This window comes from Misgurnus anguillicaudatus, chromosome 21 (genome assembly GCF_027580225.2).
Source record: "Misgurnus anguillicaudatus chromosome 21, ASM2758022v2, whole genome shotgun sequence".
Lineage (NCBI taxonomy): Eukaryota > Metazoa > Chordata > Actinopteri > Cypriniformes > Cobitidae > Misgurnus > Misgurnus anguillicaudatus.
In genome coordinates this window covers 38,522,337-38,545,363 of record NC_073357.2, presented here as the reverse complement: position 1 = coordinate 38,545,363, position 23,027 = coordinate 38,522,337, and the positions used below count along the sequence as shown (strand labels likewise).

Here is a 23,027-nt window from a genome sequence, read left to right as displayed (position 1 = left end):
TCTGAGCCCTAAAGCCCAAGAGAAATAAAGGCAGAAAATGAAGATGCAAATACTTCAAAGACGCTTATAGTTCAGCCTTAAAACGCACACATGCATGCATACAAACATTTCCTCTTTTCCTCGGCACAAAAGGCTCTGTTCTCTGTACATACCACCACTCTGATGTGTTTAGCCAGGTCTTTTGAACTGCCCATCAAGAAATCGGAAAACGCTGTCTGTTAAAAAAAGAAAAACTTTATGTGCATTTTTTTTTGTTAACATCACTGGTCCTGTTGTTTGTTTGTTTGTTTTGTTTTAACGGCATTCCAGCATCTATGGCTATATTGATGGAGAGGACCGGATAAAGGGATAGTTTACCCAAAAATGAAAATTCTGCCATCATTCACTCAGTCTCATGTTGTTACAAACCTGCACAAATTTCCCCGCCCTGACGAATACAAAGGAAGACACCTCGAGAAATGCCCGCAACCAAAACATCTGTGGACCCCATTCACCTCCACAGTATAATTTTTTCCTACTATGTAATGGCACCCTTCCACTGCATAGCACCCCACGGTCTAGTCCAGTCTGGGCCGGGTCAGCTCACCTCACTTTGGCGTGGTTAGCTTTTCCATCGAGTTTAGTATAACTTCGTAGTGGGAGGGATTATAGGCGTGTCGTTAAATTTGCGCTGCCTACTGCTGTGACATCATACAAGTGAGAGCATTGTTGTACATTCCCATACATTTATTTATTTCTCAGTCCACCACAAAAATTTAAATTGGCCACCACAAATAGATGTTTGCACATCACGTTTATCACTACCTCTGTCTCACATGACTGTTTCTGTGACGATTCTCTCAGGCCAATCAGTGATCTACAGTGTTTTCATGTCACGTTTTGTATCAGCTCGGGTCACTTGAAACCCCAACCGAGGTGATACGAAAAAAGTATCGGGCACTATGTACTGCACCCAGTGGAAAAGCTCCCAAAAGTAAGCTGACCTGACCCAAACTAAACCAAACCGTGGGGTACTATGCAATGGAAAAACGCCATAAGTAAATGGGGTCCACAAACGTTTTGGTTACAAACATTTCTCAAAATATCTTCCTTTGAGTTCATCAGAACAAAGAAATGTATACTGGTTTGTAACATAATGAGAGTTAGGGTGTTTTCACATATGTTGGTGCACACCGTGGTGCGGCCTCGGAGCGAACCAAAATACATTGTATCATTTTTCAGTTAGTGCGGTCCGTGTTCACATATTATTATTTTTACTGTACTCGAAATGCCGCACCGTACACCACGTGACAACGGTCACTGCTGTCATTGGTCTCTGACAGCTCTTACCGTCTCATGACCACCCCCACGTTTCCACGACAACCAGCCTGACAGGGAGAGCGCAGCTATCAAGATGTGGAGATAAACGATGCACGTCTTTGCGAAGTTCCTTTCCTTAACGCGAAATTGCGTAGCTGTTCTATTAAAGCCTTTCTCATGGAGCCGTTTGCTAAAAAGCCCGTAATGTCACTATTTGTGTGTGGAGGACAGCTATGCATTTATAAAATCATCAGCTCAAACGTAAAGGAGACAGCGAATCTCTGCAACGGACCAGGTTTGGCTTGTTTGTTGTTAACCCACAATATAACACCCGGCTCACGTCACAACGGAAGCCCAGTGGCTTAAACGTGGAGAACTTCCTGTATTTGGTTCGGCCCGAGGTCCAGCAGTGTTCACACCACAGGTGGGTCGCCCCAGAGTTCGGCGACAGCCGCTCCGAGACCAGCTGTTTAGAGTGGTCTCGGAGCGGCCGTTTAGTGCGCACCCGAGTGCGGCTGTTGTGTTCACACTGACCCAAACGAACCGTAACAGTGTATATGTGAAAACACCCTTAGTAAAGGATGAGAGAATTTTCATTTTTGGGTGAACTATCCCTTAAATCTATACACACATTGGGGAGGGGCAAATCGACATCTTCAATTCCCACAATCTTCATGTGTTTGGATATGGGAAGAAACTGGAATCCCAATGAGTAAACTCACGCTGACACAGGGAGACCATGCAAACTCCTCACAGAAAGAGTGACCCTGTTTACACCTGGCATTAACATCCATTTCAGGGAACCAATCATATTCAGGCAAGATCATAAACAGAACCACAAAATTTTGTGATAAAATCACTCATTTGGTAAGAGCCAAAACACTTGACCACATCACATAGTGTAAACACTAATCTATCCTGATGCAAATGAGCGAAAGTGACTAATGTGTCACACATCTGTTGAGTTAAAACTAAAGGAAAACCTACTCATCCTGTCAATCAACAATTGTGTTACAACACTGCTTTAAAAGAAAATCATTCATTGAAAATTTTGAAGCCCCTACTTTTACACAACTATACATCTTAAGGACTTCACGAAACCTTTCTAGTGAGCCAGACATAAACATGCAATCACATAAAGCACCAACGCGTACAGAACGGTTCACATAGGGGCTTGACTAAAATAACAATGAGCATTCTGCTTGAAACATCATGTTTGCCAAGACATAAAATAATATTGGAAAACAGTCCTCTGCTGCCCTTTTGTTTGTTATTGCACTTTATAAACAGTGACTCATAAGTGAATCACAAGTCTTCACAGGAGACACATCAGAGATGCATTTGTACTACTAGGTATAAACAATGATGTGTCTACGAAACAGATAATTTGTGATTGGATCACCCAAAATAGATAACAAGGTGTAAACAGGAGCACAGTCACCACCATCTCACTGTCATAATTATTAATGATGCAATTAAAATAGGAGCTTGCAATTATATTGATGAACATGTGTTAATGAATCCAGTACTATGTGAGAACATGACTGTGTGTGAGTTAACTTACTCCTGCATAGAACATTTTGTTTTTGAATCGACTGTTAAACTTCTCAGGGTTGGCCTCTGAGGAATAAAAGAAAAAAAAACATTATTCTCAATGAGCACAATTCAATTTGACCTCACATGCAGCTTTCGCACTGATACGAGCACAGAGTCTCACACCAACCTCGAGACTCGTGGAACTCTAAAGTCACATGAGCATCAAAACCAAGGCTGAAATAATTATTGAAGACATCTAGGGGGAGCTGTGGAACAGAAATAACAATGTCACACTTCAGCTGTTGTCACATTAATCTAACAATACAGCTGTTTTGTATTTGTGTCAAACAGCACAGGAAAAAAACGATGGAGGTGGACACAGCTCTTACCTTCTCCGTCACCTGTTCATCTCTTTCTTCTGGGCCTGCATCTGGATTGGGCTGCACAATCAGATTCCATCGATCCAGCTGTACAATGTTGCCATCCTCAACGTGAGACATGATTTTACTCAAAGGTTCATCTGTGTAACCCTACACACACACATACATTTTAGTATGTTAGTTTGCATTAAAATGTTTCATTTAGAAAATAGTTAATTATATGAAACTTTAGGGTGTTTGAGTTGGATTTGATTAAACCTAGATGTACAGGTTTTACTCACCCCACCCCAGTTTAGCGTCCTAGCGAGGTCATTTCCTGTGCCCAGAGGGAGCACTGCCACAGCAGGTGAAGGGTTAAGCTGCAGCTGATCAAGAATGGACAAGATCCAGCCCACCTGAAACAAAGCATCATTTAACATGAGTGTGCGTTTGTGTGCTTGAGAATATGAGCAGACCACTGATCTATATAAATGACTGGATTGCGCATGACGTCACAATTGTGAAGCCAACATGCCGCCATATTGGTATGCCCAATCATTCTATTAAATGAATAGGAGTTATGAGATTTTAAATGATAAAACACTACTTTATCAGTCTCAGTTTTTATATCTAAAGTCTCCCTGTTTACTATTACAACGCAAAAGTCCTAAGCATGTACATAGTTACTTATTTAAAGTATGTTGACGCATATTTTGAAACATTTGATAATGTTTTAAAACGTGGTTAAACTAACATTTGATGCAGCAATATAAAAACAAAACCAAATTTTGAAGCCGCTGTGCTTATAAAAGCCACATAATATAAGTTTTTATTCAGAGGAATAACCAGTGTTGGGCAAGTTACTGAAAATTTGTAATTGGTTACAGTTACTAGTTACTTTTTTAAAAAGTAATTGAATTACTCTCCCAGTTACTGTGTATCAAAAGTAATTAGTTACAAGGGAAAGTAACTTTTAAGTTACTTTTATGTCTGCTTTTTAAATGTAAATATAAACAGTACTGAACAGTCAAACACAACATTTTTAGACTTATTTATTGTAATCAACAGGTAGTAAGTCCAGTTTAATACTTAAAACGAAATAACTGTAAAAGTCTGTAAACTTTAACTATTTACAACTTATTTTAGTAAGGTCCTTATATGGATGGGCTCGCAAGACTCTAAAATCACATACTGTAGAAGTCTATTTTGCTTTAGATTCAGCCTTTGAATATTTTTGTTAGAAATTAATAATATGTAAGCTTACTTTATTTATGTATATCATTTAGACCATTTAGAAAAATATTCTGTTTACATTGAAAATATATAATGTGTTAAAATTGTGTACCGTCTCTTTAAGAATTTGGGGACTGTGTGAAGCTAGCAGCTATTGCGCTCTCTGGAATTAGATTTAAGATTATGTTTGTATATTTTTTATGTTTGAATTAAATGAGAAACAAGATTAAAGGAAGAAATTTAATCAGAAAACGGAGTATGTTGATTGTTTTGTCAGACACGGAGTGAGTGAAACCGAAACCAAAACTGAAACTTGCGCAATCGCGGATTGATCTCTTCCATGAAAGCCGATGTAAACGTCTGAAAACATATCAACATTTCTCAGATTTATTACTTTTGTGGACTACAAATTCAAGTTGATGTCATACTGGGAATGCTTGGCAAAGATAATTTACACCTTGAGACCGGATGGTCTTATGACTGGCGCACAATTTTTAAACAAAGGTATGTCGTCCGGTTTAGATTTTTCATGTTCATTCTGTACGCACTGGCGGCCCTGATGAAGTTTAATGATCCATTGCGCCGCCCATCACGGTCATGCGACGTTAGATCAGGAATTTCTTGTCTGCAAGTGTTAATTTATAACAAAATAGAGTAACGCGAGTAACGAACTCATTTAAATTTCAGTAATTGTAACTGCGTTACTTGATTAAAAAAAAAACTTTGTTACTTGCTCGTTACTGCTAAAAGTAGTGGAATTACAGTCCTATCACTGGGAATAACACTGACCGTGTAGGCTTTCAATGTCATAAAACTTTATTTAAATGCAGCAGACACTCACCTTAAGGTTTTCTATAAATCTCTTATCCTGCCCGATTTTAACATAAACAATGCATATAACATCAGAAGTAACAATTAATTTACGTACAAATATCCTAAAAATTCATCTTGTGTGACTGATACGCTGTAAACCGTGTGAATTTAGATCATGATTTTGAATGTAAGTCAATGACGCCCTCTGCTGGTTGGGAATACCAAGATGGCCACTCGAACTCTGCGATGGCTTCATTTCTCGCTGTAACGTTAAGCGTTCTTTGCGCAACCCAGTCAATTATATAGATCAGTGGAGCACACCTGTGGTAAAAATATTAAATATAACACCTAAACAACATAAACTGGATTGTGTTACTGTAGATATCTTGTGAAATCATATAAAAAACGAAGAATGTGGAAGAATGTGATTTTTCTCAGAAAAAGCTCATTAAGGAAGAGAAGGATTGATGAAACGTGTGAATTTAAACTTCTTATTTCTGTTGAGCTTAAGGCAGTTCAGTTATTCCTGCACTTCTCCAAATACGACCATGCTCCGATTTATACTTTAATGTTCTTCATTACACAAATGGATTATGGAGACGTGACAGCATGGGTTAAATCAGGACACACATGTCAGCACAACATCTCAGAAACTCTTCAAACACATGACTCAACTGATTCAAACAAATGACTTATGCTGGGTACACACCAATTTTTTTATTACATCTTATAAGATTACATACAGTGTGTGGTGTGCCATGATGTGTCAAAGAGAGCACACCACACACGACGATATGCTGGAAGAAATTTCAATGATAGTGTTTGGAATGATTTTCACAGAAAATTCAAGGGGGAAAAAAAAGGGCTTGGGTGAAGTCATGGAGAGAGCGGGAACATGGTCTGTACAAGTTCACTTTGCATCAACTTCACTTTGTGCTGCGCCATGAATGCTTCCGTCTTCTATCACCTCGCTTTCTGATAGGATATGGTTTCGTTTCACGTGATAATCTTAAGAGCATGCGCGCGTTTGTCCTCGGGGTTCCCCCCACACATCAGGATTCGCGATCGGGGCGGCTCCGACGTTCTTCCGATCAGGTTTGGACACTCTTAACACACCTCACACCAAGGGAAAATCTGATAAAACAATCTGTAAAACCATCAAGTTAATCGCGACATAGCTAGGGGGGAAATCTGCCCAAAATCAGCCCGATTATCTTTTGGTGTGTACCCAGCATAAGGGACATCTTCTTGAGGTGATGAGATAAAACTGCAGCTCAACCCACTGCTGAGGAGCTTTATGATTCCTATGCACACTCACTCCTCTATGTACATAAAGTGATTAAACACTCACCGTGCCATCCCCACCACAGGCAAGGATACGCAAGTTGTGAACTTTGCGATACATCTCCAACCTAAAAACAAACATATGCTAGTGATTAACATTCTGATTAGAGAGTGTAGAAAGTTTTTTTGGGGAAAATTTTATATGCAGGTACTGACCCCTCCTGAGGACCCCCCTGACTGAGATCAAAGACCTGCCGAGGGTTTAGATACCACAGAAAGGACTGAATGATTTTAGCTCCCTGAGAAAGATCAAAAGAGAAAGAGCGTGAGTTGAAAAACTATTACTACCGGTACTTCTAACAGTAGTAACAATACAAACAACAACAATAATAACAACAAGACCTGATTTCCTCCACTCTTTGGGTTTACAAACACCAGCAGTGGCTTCATGAGTTGAGAGGGAATAGGTCTCACTATGAAGGGCTTCCATCGAGCCTCCTGGTAAGAAAGAGAGTGAGATGTAAAGTGCAAAGTGTTTTATTTATTTTCATCATCTCTGGTAAACAAAGACATTATTGTACATAACATGAATCTCTCTTATTTGCAAATCACATGGACTCCTTTTCCTCCGAAGTATAACCATGCACCCTTAAAATTGCAATCTGATTAAAATGTTTGTTTACATCTATGTGCTATAAAATCCGAACCGAACGTCTGTGCAGGGTTGCCAGCTTTGCTTTTAACAACCATCCCAACGGACATTCAAAACTAGCCCAAAAGCATCCCAATGACTATTCACAGCCCAAATACCAATAACTAATGATGAACGAAATGCTTTTATCTTTAACCGCAGAAAAAACAACCCGCAGAGACAGTAGCCAAAATCTGAACTTGAAAAAAGCAGAGGACTTGGCAACGCCACCCAGCTCACAGCATCTCTTGTCAAGTTCACACTTTATCTCTGGATAAATGTACAAAGCTGAGCTGGAGAATGTTGTTCTTAAGAAGTTTTCAGATACAGGCAATGAAAACAAAATTTTCAAAAGAAAAAAAACGCCATTTTATTGATTTCTGTAATGTTATGAAAGTACACATGAATGCTGCAGAATACAGCATTTGACCCCATACCTTAATAATAATTCGTGTTGCCATTGCCTTACTTTCTATTGTTTCTTTAATGAGAATCGCGTGAGCACAAATGTTCTGTGAATGTGCACAATGTATATTTGCATCCGATTGAGAAAATACTACGATTCACGTGTTTACATGCTTACTTTTCTCCGGATGATGATAGGATCACAGATCAGTGTACACCACCACTTTCAATACGATCAAAATTTGCATTCTTTTTGTATTGATTAAGGTGTTTACATGAAGGATAACATGGAGCCATCAAAACGATTACAAACAGATTATTTGGTTGCATGTAAACATACCTAATAAAAATCAGTGCCTGAAATCCAACTTTAATGATGCTAATCTCTTACAGTAGGTTATGAGACTTTAGCCCAGACAGGGACACATTTTTCAACATTTTCTAAACTACTGTCCAATATTATTTCTGCCATATAATCATTAATACAGTGTGTGGCTGATGTACTGCATGTTCAAATAAACATATATGTATATGCATGCAATTTATGTATGTTTTGCATTCTGATACTGTTCTGTAACTGTGATACGTGTCGTGTTATACAAAATGTATTGCTTGGTTGGATTCCTACCTCAGCTCCCTTCTTGCTGGATTTCCGTTTGAAAGATGTTCGTTTCTTCTTTTTGCTTGACTTTAGTGATGACTAGAATTGACAAATAGTAAATAACATTACAAACAACACCCCAATTATCAAAAAAAAGATTTGAAAAAGTAACCGTATTCAATCCAGAGCCATTTCATTTTTAAATGTTTTTAAACAATTCAGCTCAGGTTAAATATTTCTCAGCATTATATAGCGAGGGTAATATTTTTTAGGATATGTTAAACTTCGCTGCTGTTAATAATAGTTACTTACTTAAGTACTATTGTATTAAAACAAGATAGCTAAAAAGGTTACACTTTATTTTAAGGCGTCACTGTTACATTGTACTTATATATTTAAGTACTAAGTAATAATCATCAACAACATGTACTTACTGTAGGGTTTGGTTTAGGATTAGTTGCATGTAATTATGCATAATTAACTGTAATTACTATACATGTAACGTGTAACAAAGACACCGTAAAATAAAGTGTTATCCTAAAAAATATATAGAGGCACAAAACTCAAATCATCTTATGTAGTTGAAACATGAAAAAAAATCAAACATTTTACAGAGCTAACAACTCAGTGAGTGTGTGTGCGTGCGTATTAAGTACCTGAGGTCGGCGAACCCGTATGATCCAGGTAGGAGGTACTATAACGGCGGCATGTGCTCCTAATGAACACGGTTCTTCTATTTGCTGCAGCATAAAGCATGTCACCTTATTATGATACTGCAGACAGATGGAAAGACAAACAGGCCGATTTCAAAACACATACATTTACACACTCTACAACACTAAAGCAAAATACACACAAGCTGAGAAACATATGCTTGTTTGCACCAGGAGCAGCTAATGGCTACAATCTCTTTACTGTGAAAGGCAAACTTCTGCTGAAACCCCTGCAGACAGAAATCAAAGAAAATATGACTCTATTACATAATCAAAACTATACAACTTAGTCAATAATATGAAATGTAACATATAATAACATATAAAACACTTCTAGTGGAGATTAGTTTTACGCACCTTTCCACACTGTTTACATTTGCCTTCTTGTCTTCTCCGATGGACCCAGTGGTGTCGCACTATTGCAGGCTGCCATAAAAACAAAAACACAAGATTTCATAAAAACTCTCCATTCACAGAATTCAACATTCACTTAAGCCCACATCAGTTTAATGATGTGGGATCATGTTGATGTAGACGGTGAAAACCCCAGGAGCTGTGTTTGTGTGGAAACTGTATGTTATTATATATATGAGCAAATGTGTTTTGGAGTAACATACAGGGTTCTTGCAAGTTTCAGCAAGTTAAATTTAAGACCTTTTTAAGACCTTTTAAGACCATTATGAGTAAAATTTAAGACCAACACGACACATTACTAGAAGCATTCAAATGATCTCAGAAATTCTTAAAACGTTCTATTTTTATTGATTCAGTTATAGAAAAATATAAAATGAACGCAGTTTTAAAACAGATAATCAAAATACATGGAAATACATTATGCTTAACTCTATTAGACTGCGAGTGTTGGCGCTGACAAATTTTACCCATACCCCTTTAGGAAGAGACTTCTGACAATGGAAGCCCAAAAATGGCTCATAGTGAGCCATTGATATACATTGAGTTAGAGGCAAAGAGCTGTGATTTTTCTTAATTAATAGTCAAGAAATGCATTGATTTACAATATTTATACATCACACTAAAATGTGTAAGTAGTATTTTTATAAAATTCTATCAACAATGTTATTTGACAAATAAAATTCACTAATATTAGATCAGTTAGTATGGTCAGCTGCTGGTTTGTGCCTAGTTTTACACTGCCTCATACAACTTTAAAGCTTTAAAATGCATCACACTCTGTAGTACGTAAGCTTATAGGGGAGGTTTCCCAGACAGGGATAAGAGCTTTCCAAACTTGAAAACAATTTGCACTGACATATCTTAAAATACATCAAAATGCACACAAGTAATGGTTTTAGTAAGGCATGTTTATTCAAACTAGTTATATATGTCATAATTAAACTAAGACCTAGTCCTGGTTTAAGCTAATCCCTGCCCGGGAAACCACCCCATAATGTTTAATGTACAACTGACTGTGTGCTGTGTATATATCTTGTGCCTGTTTATAAATATACAAAGAACAAAAGATCACTTTCAATTATTATTAATCCCTAAAAGCATTAATATATGCATTTTATTAATACAAGTTTTTAATAAATGAATGTATTGCATTTAATTGAATACAGAATCACAGAGCCAAAAAAACACTCCACCCATACGTTTTATGCATAAATATGCACTATATACTGCCATCAGGTTTAATAGCCTCTCTAATTACACAATAACGGATGAATCTGCATTAAGAAAATGAAATTTTCTTCTTTTTTTAAGGTTTCTTTCTTTTTTCAGGTTTAATAGCCTCTCTAATTACACAATAACGGATGAATCTGCATTAAGAAAATGAAATGTACCATTAAAAGGCTGTTTGATATGTGTTGCTAACGTTATCCACTAAGACCGTTTCTCAATCCGAAGGCTGTAGCCTCCGAAGGGTCGCATTTCTTATTTCAGAAATGGTCTTATTCCAGAATATAACTTTGAAATTAACTTTAAAATATTGATTATTATTCTTAGTTAATCGTTAATTGTTGTAATATGCTTATGACTTGCGAATGTAATGCTCAGTTAACTTAAATAAACCAGGCGATGCCGTATGCAGCAGCCTGCCTGTGCGAAAGGGCTCTGATCTACCGCTGTTCATTTAACCGTAACTCCTGAAGCATTTGCGCAATCAAAAAGTTTGAATTGTTCCTAAAAGAAAACAATTGCACTTTTTTGAAATATATGGCTAATTACGGTACTTTCTTGCTTTCCGTCTGCCAATCGCTGCTGTTTGTGGAGAGCTGAAGGGAAAGCGCGTTAGGTTCAGGTGCATCGCAGCAAAGAGCAATATTAAGGTCTAAAATATAAAACTGTGTAACACTAAAGTTGACACGCTGTTGGTGGCTCGTGACTCGACGGCCCGACTGTTTAAGTTGATTTTCAATAAAGCAGCATTGATTTTTGTTCGCTTCTGTGTCCTCCTTCAGAACCTGGCAAATGCTCAGGTAAGCCACGGGCTTATAAATTACCCCGAAAAAGATTTTTGCTTATACAGAACTAAGTTTAAGGATTGTTTCTCGCCAAACCCACAGTAAACAGTCAGATCACAACACCTGAAATATAGCTTATGGCACGACGATTTGCGTGGATTATGACAAAGGGCGGAACGTTTCTTTTTAGAGACCCACCATCATACACTTTCTGCCTCTGCCACTGATTAAGTTAGTTCTTCAGCGTTTTAAATTACTATTTTATATTCTGCGGACAACGCTTTTTGGGAATGAAAAGAGGTAAGAAATTTAAGACTTGGGTAAATTAAATTTAAGACCTGGGATAAAAATCTGGGTGTTTTTAAGACTTTTTAAGGCCTTAAATTTAACATTCTGAATTTTAGACTTTTTAAAACTTTTTAAGACCCCGCGGGAACCCTGAACATACTAGTATGACATGTTCGACAACAGACTTTTTAAGCATACTTGTTTTTGGGATAAGGCGGAATTGGATTCAGGTTTATGTTAGTATGCAGTCCTTTTAATTAGCTATATTTTAAAACATCACAAGTGCTAGGTACTGTATACCTTCATTTAGTGTAAATGTGTGTGTGTGTGTGTGTGTGTGTGTGTGTGTGTGTGTGTGTGTGTGTGTGTGTGTGTGTGTGTGTGTGTGTGTGTGTGTGTGTGTGTGTGTGTGTGTGATATGTACAGGTCCTGTATGTGTGCGATACCTTTGTAACAGAGGTGCGTGTATTGCATTGAGCTACAGCACCTCTTATTCGCTCCAGTGCACGGTAACCTTTGAAAGCTTTGCGGCACCAAGTGAACTAACCCACCAAAGCATGATGGGAGACAGGAGGAGTGAGTGCACACACAGGAGCAGGGATGAAGGACAGGAGCGATGGGATGGATTACAGCAGTGATTGAGAGAGGATGTGGAAAAGGAAAAGAAAGAGAGTGGATATGAAAGTGACAAGAATTCATAAAGGAATAATAAAGATTTAAACAGCAAACAGCATCAGCCTGCAGTATGAGTGAACCAGTCTTAGGTCATTCAGCTTTAACTTATAATATAAAAATGAAACTAAAAATGAAATAAATTTACAATTACAGTGCCTGTCGGAGCATTGCTGTTGGCTGTTTATATTGAGCTCTGGATGGTTTTACAAGAATCAGATTAGGAAAAATAGGCAGAACGGGAGAGATCAAGAAATTAAATGAAGAAAGGAATGATGAGGGGGAAAGAGAAAGACTCACTTCCCGGATGTTTCGTGATCCTGACTCCCTGAAAGATGGTTTACACCTAAAGTTTATCTGAAAGACAAAGCCAATATTGCATTTTTAACAACACTTCTCAATATTTACCCTTAAAGGGATAGTTCACCCAAAAATGAAAATAATGTCATTAATGACTCATGTCGTCTCAAACACGCAAGACCTCCGTTCATCCTCGGAACACAGCCCAAGATGTTCCACATTCAGCCCGAGAGCTTGCTGAAAATCTACATACGGTACACTGTCCATGTCCAGAAAGGTAACAAAAACATCATCAAAGTAGTGAATGTGACACCAGTGGGTCAGTCAGAATGTGTTGAAGCATCAAAAACACACCCTGGTCCAAAATAACAAAAACTACGACTTTACTCAGCATTGTCTTCTCTTCAACGTCTGTTGTGAGACTAAAGTCACGTGACTGCAGTGACGCGGATGACGTGTTATCTGGTACGCCCCAGCTGGGTTTTTTGTGCACCCGGGCTTCGTTTACAGTCTGAGTGAGACGCACGCTGTAAGTTTGAAAAAAAACTTGACTTTAGTCTCGCGCATGCGCTTCACAACAGACGTGGAAGAGAAGACAATGCTGAATAAAGTCGTAATCTTTGTTATTTTTGGACCAAAATGTATTTTCGATGCTTCAACACATTCTAAGTGACCCACTGATGTCACATGGGCTACTTTGATGATATTTTATTCAATTTCTGGACATGGACAGTATATCCTACGTAGATTTTCAATGAAGGGTCAACAAGCTCTCGGACTAAATACAAAACACCCCAAACCGTGCTCCGAAGATGAACGGAGGCCTTCTGCTACGTAAACACCAAACGCAAGGCATTGCGTTACTCGCTCTAGACTACTCGCGGGATTTAAGTTTATGTCATGCAAATTTTTCGCTCCAGTTGAATATTTTCAACTAGGGCGAAGACGCGTTTGAGGCGAATAGCGCGTGTTTTTCCATATCACGCCATTCGCATCGCCCAATGCGAGGACGCGTCTGATCGTGCATTTGCATTGACTTTGTATGTAATCTACTCGTGCAAATGGTTGAACTTGCATCTGGTGTGAACCCACTTTTACGAGTTTGGAACGACATGAGGATTAGTCATTAATGAGATTATTTTCATTTTTGGGTAAACTATCCCTTTAAGCTTTGACAGCTCAACAGCTGAAACTTTAGGGAAAGGACCACTAATTGCAAGATTGTTTTTTTAAGAAACAACAGATTTATAGATTCCCACTAAGCCCCTCCTTTCCATTGAAAGAAGATATTCTCAGATTGCAAAAAAGACATACCATGACAAATTAGTACTTAAATAGAGAAAACCATGAAAAAAACAGAACCATTTGTCGACTGTAGTGCTTTGAGTTTGTTAGCTTGGTTAGTGCGAAGTATGATTTAAAACACCACCGATCAAACATCATTTCACCACAATCAGCCCCACACACCTGACGTGAAGTTTGTCCATATTCAAAACTTGAAATTTATGGCTTAAATAAAAAAAATCCACCCAAACATAATAAAATGCAAAGTTTGTTTGACTTAAATAATGCCCATATTAAATCAAAATGATAGTGATTAAGGAACTGGAAAGAAAGAATATGTCTGGCTAGGAAACCTTTTTGTTTCATATGGTTTTCACTTTAACACCTTGTGTCCATTGCATCATGCAGGAAAATCAGCTCTACCTGAACTTTAAACAGATTATAAATCTCAAAATCACAGAGAGACAAAAGAGTGCTAAAGCATGTCCAGGTGTTAACAGGGTCTGCTATTTCTGTGCACACGTTTAAGGTTTATTAAGCCAGACAGTCATCAATCTTTGCTAAGATCAGAAAGTGTAAGTGATCCATTAGCCCAGCCGAATAAACCTAGAGGGTTTCTCACTCTGAATGATGGGTCTTTAAGGGACACCTCATCAAGCCCCTCCCCATGAGGTGGAGCATTCCAGTCCAATAACTGAGGGGAGGAACATGCATGGTTTGTGATGTAGTGTCTGATCATGCCTCTGCCTCAGTGTTGCCACTGGAAACAAGACTCACCTTCTCCAGCTGTTCAATGCAGATGGAGTGAACTACAATCTTGCAGGCAGCACATTTTTTCCGAGCAACAGACTTTTGCTGTGATTAAAGAAATAGGAAAAAGAAAGAGGTGGAGAAAAGAGAACGTATGAATCAGATTTTGACTGAGGTCACAGGTAAAAAATAAACTTCTACAGTCACAGTCTACTGTTGGTTATCAGAAATAAACCCTCAAAAAAGCAAAAGTAAAACTATTTATATATTCAACGGGAATATTTAATGAATATTTGACTATGAAGTGCTATAATTGGGTCCCAGTGCTTCTATCAACCTAAATGTGAAAAAGAACAACTCAGTAACTAGTTTTGGTAAAACATTCAAGTAAAAAAATATGTCATTGAAATTTGGCTCCCCTTGTGAAGTTAAAAGAGGATCTTATTATTATAATAATACCGCCCCTTAATCTGCACTATCCAACCACGGCACTGCCATTTAGTGCAAAAGAGAGGCAATTAAGATCATTGACAACACAATTTAGTTTTAATTTTAACAAACCATCATTATGGCAATCAGTGGCTATGTTTACATGCACAAAAGTTTGTCAATCTGACAAAATTGAAGGTTACAACGATACAGCTTACATGCAACCTAAACATTGCAATCTGATTTAAATGTTCGTTTACATGTACATTGTATAGAATTCGAACCAAAACTCTGCGCAAGCGCACAGCCAGGGTTGCCAGATTCGCATCTCAAAACCATCCGAATAGACGTTCAAAACTAGCCCAAAAGCACCCCAAACACAGCCCAAATACCAATAACTAAGCAACGAAATCATTTAATCTTTAACCCGCAGAAAAAAATAACTGGTGGAAACAGTTTAATCAGTGGCCCAAATCTAAACTTGGAAAAAAAAGCAGAGGACTAGGCAATGCTACGTGGCGGACAGCATCTCTCGACGAGTTTGCGCTTTATCTCTGGATAAAAGTCAAAACTAAGTTAAAGAAAGTTGTTCTTAAGAAGTTTTCAGATATAGGTAATGAAAACACACTTTTCAGAAAGCACAATGCTATTTTATTACTTTAAGTACCCTAATGTTTTAAAAGTATAGAGAGAGTGACCTCATTAAAGTTACCTTAATAATGCGTGATGCTTTGCGTGTTTCTGTGAGGAGAATCATGTGATATAAGAGGTAAATATAAGACGTGAACTTGGAGCACAAATGTTCTCCGCATGTGCACAAGGTATTTTTGCATCCGATTGAGAAAATACTAGGATTCACGCGTTTACATGCGTACTTTTCTCCTGCGGATCGGATCGCAGATCGGAGTACACCACCCCCTTCAATACGATCCAAATTTGCATCCGATCGTCCTCAATCGTATTGATTAAGGTGTTTGCATGAAGACTTTTCAATACGATTGAACCATCAATACGATTACAAGCAGATTATTTGGTTGCATGTAAACGTACCTAGTGTTTGCATTTTATCAGCACATTTGCATTTAAAGGGACACACTCCTTTTTGCTCACACCTGCAAAGTGGCAATTTGAACATGCTATATTAAATTATTTTTTTAAGCTAAAACTTCACTTGCATACTCTGGGGACACCAAAGATTTATTTTACATCTTAAAAAGTCTTCTGAAATGTCACTTTTAAATTCTTCCACAACAATATCATTTGTTACCAAGCCTCCAGGGGGCAGCATTAAACCTTAATGAAAGGGGTGGAATTAGTGAATTTGGAGGAGAGATATAAAACGTGCTAACACTTTTCCTCATTATTTTATCCCATCCTTTATTCTTCATAAAAACATTTCTCTCATTAAATAAGTGAGCAAACATTAATGTGTCTTAGCATTGAATTTCAATGCCAAAACAGCTTGGATAGTCTACATGGATAAACAACTCTGTCTAGCACATTAATTTATGAATAATATTCAAGAGCCAAACCATTTTATTGTACTAATTAGGTAACGTGACCAGCCGGTCTAGATAGATTACCTAGCAACATCTCATGAGCAAATTATTATTCATGAGCTGGCACTATAATATATTGATTATAACTCGACCACTTCCAATCTAATACTTCTGACACCACTATCTCTCATTACACTTCTTATTCCTTGTCTGCTTATTTATGCTTTCATTAGCACCTCTGTGATCCTTTTAGAAAGAAAAATCATACATTTAAAAACACACTCACCAGAGATTTGGCGTAACAGTGCTGTTCTCCGACGTAACAGAAGTCTCCGGAGACATTAGTCTCGAACCAGATGTGCTCTCCATACAACGCTGATTCCTGCCCTCACACAAAGACAAAGTATTCACTTAAACAGACTTGTTCATTACGATTCACAAGTGTTTTTATAAGGTTCTAGATTATTTTACTCACACTCCAGTCCACTGTACTGCGTATTTCTCTCTCCGTATCCCCCTTGGGTAAGACTGAAGCACTGGGCTGAGATGAGAGGTGCTGTAGGCCTGACTTGGCAATGGCCTTCCTACAAACAAACACAAGAAAGACTGGTCTGTAAAACAAGCACAACTATAATAAACAGAAAGCCAATATATACTGTAGCCTTGAAACATGTACAGAAAGACATACAAATGCACTTGAGTAAATGTGCCATGGGACAAAAAACATTACAAAGACAAATTTTCTTAGTGTGTATATATGCAGAACAACCACATAAATCCACACTGGAAACCTTGTGACTGACAGAAAACACTGAACAGTAACATTTCAGTTGCATCACACCTGACAAAGGTTTTTGACAGCTAAAGACAGCTCATGTAACTTTCACAAAAGCATCAGACAGAATATAAGAGCACAACTAATGACACATACTGTATAGACGGCTTCAGCAGTAACAATATAAACAAACGGGTTTTGTGGAACAAACCTAACTTCCGGTAAACTTCTGCAAAGAATCAATAACAATAGTCTTTCAAAAATAACGAGCAAAATAGACTCACCTAAAGGATTATTAGGAACACCTGTTCAATTTCTCATTAGTGCAATTATCTAATCAACCAATCACATGGCAGTTGCTTTAATGCATTTAGGAGTGTGGTCCTGGTCAAAACAATCTCCGGAACTCCAAACTGAATGTCAGAATGGGAAAGAAAGGTGATTTAAGCAATTTTGAGCGTGGCATGGTTGTTGGTGCCAGACGGGCCAGTCTGAGTATTTCACAATCTGCTCAGTTACTGGGATTTTCACGCACAACCATTTCTAGGGTTTACAAAAAATGGTGTGAAAAAGGAAAAACATCCAGTATGCTGCAGTCCTGTGGGTGAAAATGCCCCAGCAGAAGACCCCACCGGGTACCACTCATCTCCACTACAAATAGGAAAAAGAGGCTACAATTTGCACGAGCTCATTAAAATCAGACAGTTGAAGACTGGAAAAATGTTGCCTGGTCTGATGAGTCTCGAGACATTCAGTCAGAATTTGGCGTAAACAGAATGAGAACATGGATCCATCATGCCTTGTTACCACTGTGCAGGCTGGTGGTGATGGTGTAATGGTGTGGGGGATGTTTTCTTGGCACACTTTAGGCCCCTTAGTGCCAATTGGGCATAGTTTAAATGCCACAGCCTACCGGACCATTGTTTCTGACCATGTCCATCCCTTTATGATCACCATGTACCCATCCTCTGATTGGCTACTTCCAGCAGGATCATGCACCATGACACAAATCTCGAATCATATCAAATTGGTTTCTTGAACATGACAATGAGTTCACTGTACTAAAATGGCCCCCACAGTCACCAGATCTCAACCCAATAGAGAATCTTTGGGATGTGGTGGAACGGGAGCTTTGCCCTGAATGTGCATCCCACAAATCTCCATCAACTGCAAGATTTGCTATCCTATCAATATGGGCCAACATTTCTAAACAATGCTTTCAGCATCTTGTTGAATCAATGCCACATGGAATCAAGGCAGTTTTGAAGGTGAAAGGGGGTCAAACACAGTATTACTATGGTGTTCTTAATAATCCTTTAGGTGAGTGTATATAACAAGTAGATTTAGCTTAGTTCAAATCATAGCTAAAGCGTAGCAAAAACTACACAAAGTTTTACTTTACTACTGAGTAAAACGTGTACTACTTGGGTGATCCATGAACGCCGTCTTCCCTTGTCTTTAGAAAACCAAAACATTTGTTATTTTCGACGAGGTATTTGTTCCAGCGATCGGTTTAGCCACTAGCCAGGCCATTAAATAAACACAGAGACCGGAAGTTAAGTTCAGTCCAAACGCGTTAGGTTTGAAATTAGTACTGCTGCAATAAAAGCAAGTAATTAAAGTACTGCTTCTCTAACCATAAAATGTTATTTTTAAAAAGGACACACACAAATACACACAGCAACAAAGCGATGTTTTACTTAATAATGTCTGCTTCTGTAAAAAAAAATCTCCAACGCACGCACGCACACAAACACATACATACAGCTGTAGTTAGGGCTCTACATACGAGAGGAACCCACTCCATGTGTCAATCTGAGGGTTGTAGTAAGGTCCCTGCAGTGTTTGATAAAGAGTGTAGTCTGGCCAGCAGGCGGGGTTCTTCCTGTACAGCGCACCTGATCCTCGAGCTGCAACTGAATTTCGCCTACCTGTCCACAATCCACCCGCCAGGCTGGTCTTACGGTAACGTCCGTATAGCCCATTAAAGCTCGGGCTACGGTAAACTACCTCAGCGGGCAACAGGTGAGAAGAATTTCGGCGCAGGCAACGTGGTGCACGGATAAATGGCCGGTGCTGAATGCTTTCTCCCGTCGCCAATCCCTGAGCCAACCATGTCCGACACGTTTCAGACTCGGTCTCTGATTCGGTCTCTGAATCTTGCTCCTCCTGGCTACAGTCACTATCAGAGACAGAAGAGTATTCATCTTCACTTTTGTCTTCTGATTCATGAACTTCGCTCATCTGCACCACGCTAGCCAACAGCAGCGATGGCCCCAACAGCTCCGCATGAATGCTGCGGTGTTTGGCGGCCTGTCTCCGTCGGATAGAAAACCGGGGGGCCATACAGGCTGTCGCACCGCTAGACCTTCTTCTGGCAAAGTGTCCTCTTCTGCGTGGTAAGACTCCAGCATACACATTGCTGGTTTGAAGGCCTCCAAGCAGCGGAACACTTGACCTTCGTCTCTGAGCTAGGCCGACTGAAGGAAGGCCCACGCTGGAGCGCCGGCGCGCTTTACTCACAGGAACTGACACGCTGGAACGCCTGCGTCTGTTTGGAACACAGGCTTTCCGACGGAAATGCTGACGGAAAAATGCATCCATTGAAGTCAGAGGAGAGAAGATACTATATGCTGATGTCTTCCCCAGAGGACGCTGTGGGTGCAAGAGCGAGTCAGTCAGCACACACTGCACATCATGCAACAACATACATGAACAAATGAGGTCTGGTTTTCTCCATGAATGCAGTGCTGTTCCTTTGACCTCTTTTCGGGCAAAATAATGATGTGGTATCAGACCAGAAAGAGAAATACAACACCACCATCACTTTAATCAACTGCAATGCTATTCAACTCAAATCAACTCTATTCTCCTCATCTATGTGACTTTTTCCAGAGGGATAGTATTCTGTAAGGAAATCATCTGCCCGGTCACCTAAATCTTCGCACCAGTTTTTGTAAGTGTCTGACTTAATCACAACCAGCAAATAAAACTTCAACGATGCTAAGCAACTAGGTGACACATGATCGGCAACTAATTCAGGAAAATAATTGTGACCGTGATCTACCTGGCTGCACTCAGGTAACGTTACCTGGAGAAAGTCTGCTTGACGGCGGTAATTATAATAATCACAGAGGAACAGTCAACAGTGACCTTAAACTTCAATCACCCTCAGCACAAACACAGGCTGTCACACTCACACACATTAACACAAAAGAAACCCATTTTTGCATCTCTCTCTCTACAATGGGAAACTACATGTTTACTGAAAACTGTTCTTCTCAAAGTCATAAAAAGAAAGACTGTTAAAGGTTATATATACAGAAAGTTCACTTCTTCTTTCTTCTGTCATCTTCTTTTGGCAGCATATGTGATCATTTGACATTTACTATTAACCACAGGTTTTCAACATTTTCAGGGCAAGGACCCCTTAGATGATAGAGGCATGAAGCAGGGACCCCCTGATACTAAATGTGTCGAACAGATATTTAAGCAAGCAGTAAGGTACAAGAGGCTGCTTTTTCGTATAATGGAGTACATTATAACTACTGACCAATCAGAATCAAGGACTGGAACTGTTTTATAATAAGAAACAAATTGTCACACAGCCACTCTTCAGTGCACGCGGGACCTTTAATAAGCATATGCGGTGGTGCACGTTTAGTACATGCTTACATTTTTTAACAAAAAATGCTTGTGATTAAATATCATTTGGCGGACCTCCTGCAATGGACCCCTGGTTGAAGACCCAACTACACAACACTTTAGGTGGTCACTAAACACCCACACATGGGTAGATAAAGCACATGCACTTTGTCTGATATCAATGCACATTGAATCTGTGGCGACAAGTGCAAATTACGTGAAAACAACTAACAACCCACTTTTGACCGCATTAAAACAAATGGCACATGTCCTATATTCGTGACAGTTTTTCTATATCATTTAATATATTTTCTTTACAATTAATGTGCATTGCTTTGTTATACAAAAATAAATATTTGCTGTTACTGAACATTCATAAAACAAACCACATGTAAAATGTCCCTTGTAATAGAAGAGTTTCGTTGCAAAACGAGATATCCACTGTTTTGTTAATTGTTCATAAATCACGTTTTTTGGTTGTGCATTCTAATTAATTTCAATGCAACTGCAGTTGCTTTGTTTTGATTTAAACCTTCATAACTTAAAAAATACAGCTAAGTAGCACCATAAAACAAAATAATAACATGATAACATAATAATAAACATGTTTTGACAAAAATGTTAAAAAACGGATTTATCTCGTTTTGCAACGAAACTCTTCAATAGTTAATGCACTTATTAATGCAGTTATGACTTTCAGCCCATACTGAGATGAAAAGATTATGGGTGACAGTGACAGGGCACAAGCCCTGAAAAGTGAAGCCAAAATGTCTCGATCGCCCCCCAGTGACTGGTCCCAATATAGGTTATAAACCCCGCCTCCCCATGTTATTCAATGGGACTTGAGACCAACTAAAAAAATGTATTACACTTCAATTATCTTTTTTCCGAAGCTGGTTTCTGTCATTATCACGCTGATGCAAATTCAAATGTTTGTTTTAAAATTAAGTTTGTGTTTAGTTAGTTATTTAATAATATAAAAACGGTGGTGTCACGTCATGATTGACAGCTGTGATATCGTGTGATATGCGCATTCTGTGAGAGCGAGGGCGGGGTCTTGATTTCGTGGCTTTACTTCCTGCGCAGGACTGGTCCCGAAATCGCTACTGCGCAGACTCAAGACCCAAGATGTCAGCGCCGTATGGGGACACTGGCGGCTTCACTTTTCACCAATGGAAGATAGTGAACGGGCGTCGTCCATCTTTTTTTACAGTCTATGGACTTAACCAGTGTATTGTTAAGCATCTCTCCATTAGAGCATCTCTCCGATAACATCAATAACACACAATACATAAATCATCTAAAAATTAAACTGTTTTCTACATAAAATCATCCTATATAATATAAATAGCATTCTGTGAAAATGTAACCTTGTTATCTTTAATATTAATTTAAGGCCATGTCAAAGACATGCAATCATTGAGTAAAATCAAACTTTGATGCTCTGTTTTTAGTTCATTAAAAGAAAATTTGGCATATTATTATATTTTAAAGACTGCAAAAAAGTATTGTAGAATTATTGTAGTCAAGCATTGTTGCGGAGTTTACAATGCCTATAGGTCAGTCGTGATAAGCTAACATGTCAGGAAATGTACTATATGCCTTCCTGTGGTTTGTGGTTTAAGACTTATTTAGGGATACCCAATTGCACTTGTTAACTTGCATGTGGACCGCAGACTCATGTTAAAACTAGTGATTAGAAATTGTGTCTAATGGCAGCACTAATAATGTGTCTGTTTGTGATTAAAATGCAAAACCAGCAAAATGCATGTTATATAAAACATATAGCCAGACAGTCTTCCACAAAAACATTTTTCTTATCTACTGTGTTTGTACTGTATTTCGCTTGTTTATATTGAACTCTAGTCTACATATTCCAAATATCTGAGATTTGTTTGCATGCGTCAATGGTATAAAGAATTGATATTGAGTTCATCTTCTGTGCACTCCCCTGTACTGCATTCACTCTTCTGCACTTCATCAGAATATGACAGAAATACAGTAAATACAAAAAAGTTGAAGCGT

The 23,027-nt window shown here is 38.6% G+C and overlaps 1 protein-coding gene across 12 annotated transcripts in view; it reads right to left on the bottom strand.

Annotated features, from left to right (window-relative positions):
- Positions 1-23,027, bottom strand: part of dgkza (diacylglycerol kinase, zeta a) — a 126,576-nt gene that overhangs the window by 41,727 nt on the left and 61,822 nt on the right. For 4 of the 12 annotated variants that reach the window (XM_073859085.1, XM_073859090.1, XM_073859088.1 and 1 more), the window contains 18 exons: positions 17,058-17,166; positions 16,869-16,964; positions 14,682-14,759; positions 14,527-14,598; positions 12,621-12,677; positions 12,095-12,190; positions 9,292-9,360; positions 9,093-9,164; positions 8,878-8,994; positions 8,249-8,320; positions 6,927-7,022; positions 6,741-6,823; positions 6,592-6,652; positions 3,497-3,610; positions 3,225-3,365; positions 3,023-3,101; positions 2,864-2,919; positions 153-215 (listed from right to left, as the gene is read on the bottom strand). In XM_073859085.1, coding sequence (XP_073715186.1) covers positions 153-215; positions 2,864-2,919; positions 3,023-3,101; positions 3,225-3,365; positions 3,497-3,610; positions 6,592-6,652; positions 6,741-6,823; positions 6,927-7,022; positions 8,249-8,320; positions 8,878-8,994; positions 9,093-9,164; positions 9,292-9,360; positions 12,095-12,190; positions 12,621-12,677; positions 14,527-14,598; positions 14,682-14,759; positions 16,869-16,964; positions 17,058-17,166 — 1,531 coding nt within the window. Of the gene's footprint in view, positions 1-152; positions 216-2,863; positions 2,920-3,022; positions 3,102-3,224; positions 3,366-3,496; positions 3,611-6,591; positions 6,653-6,740; positions 6,824-6,926; positions 7,023-8,248; positions 8,321-8,877; positions 8,995-9,092; positions 9,165-9,291; positions 9,361-12,094; positions 12,191-12,620; positions 12,678-14,526; positions 14,599-14,681; positions 14,760-16,868; positions 16,965-17,057; positions 17,167-19,146; positions 20,013-23,027 lie in introns of all 12 variants that reach the window. The other 8 variants (XM_073859080.1, XM_073859081.1, XM_073859084.1 and 5 more) reach the window with 5 other exon arrangements.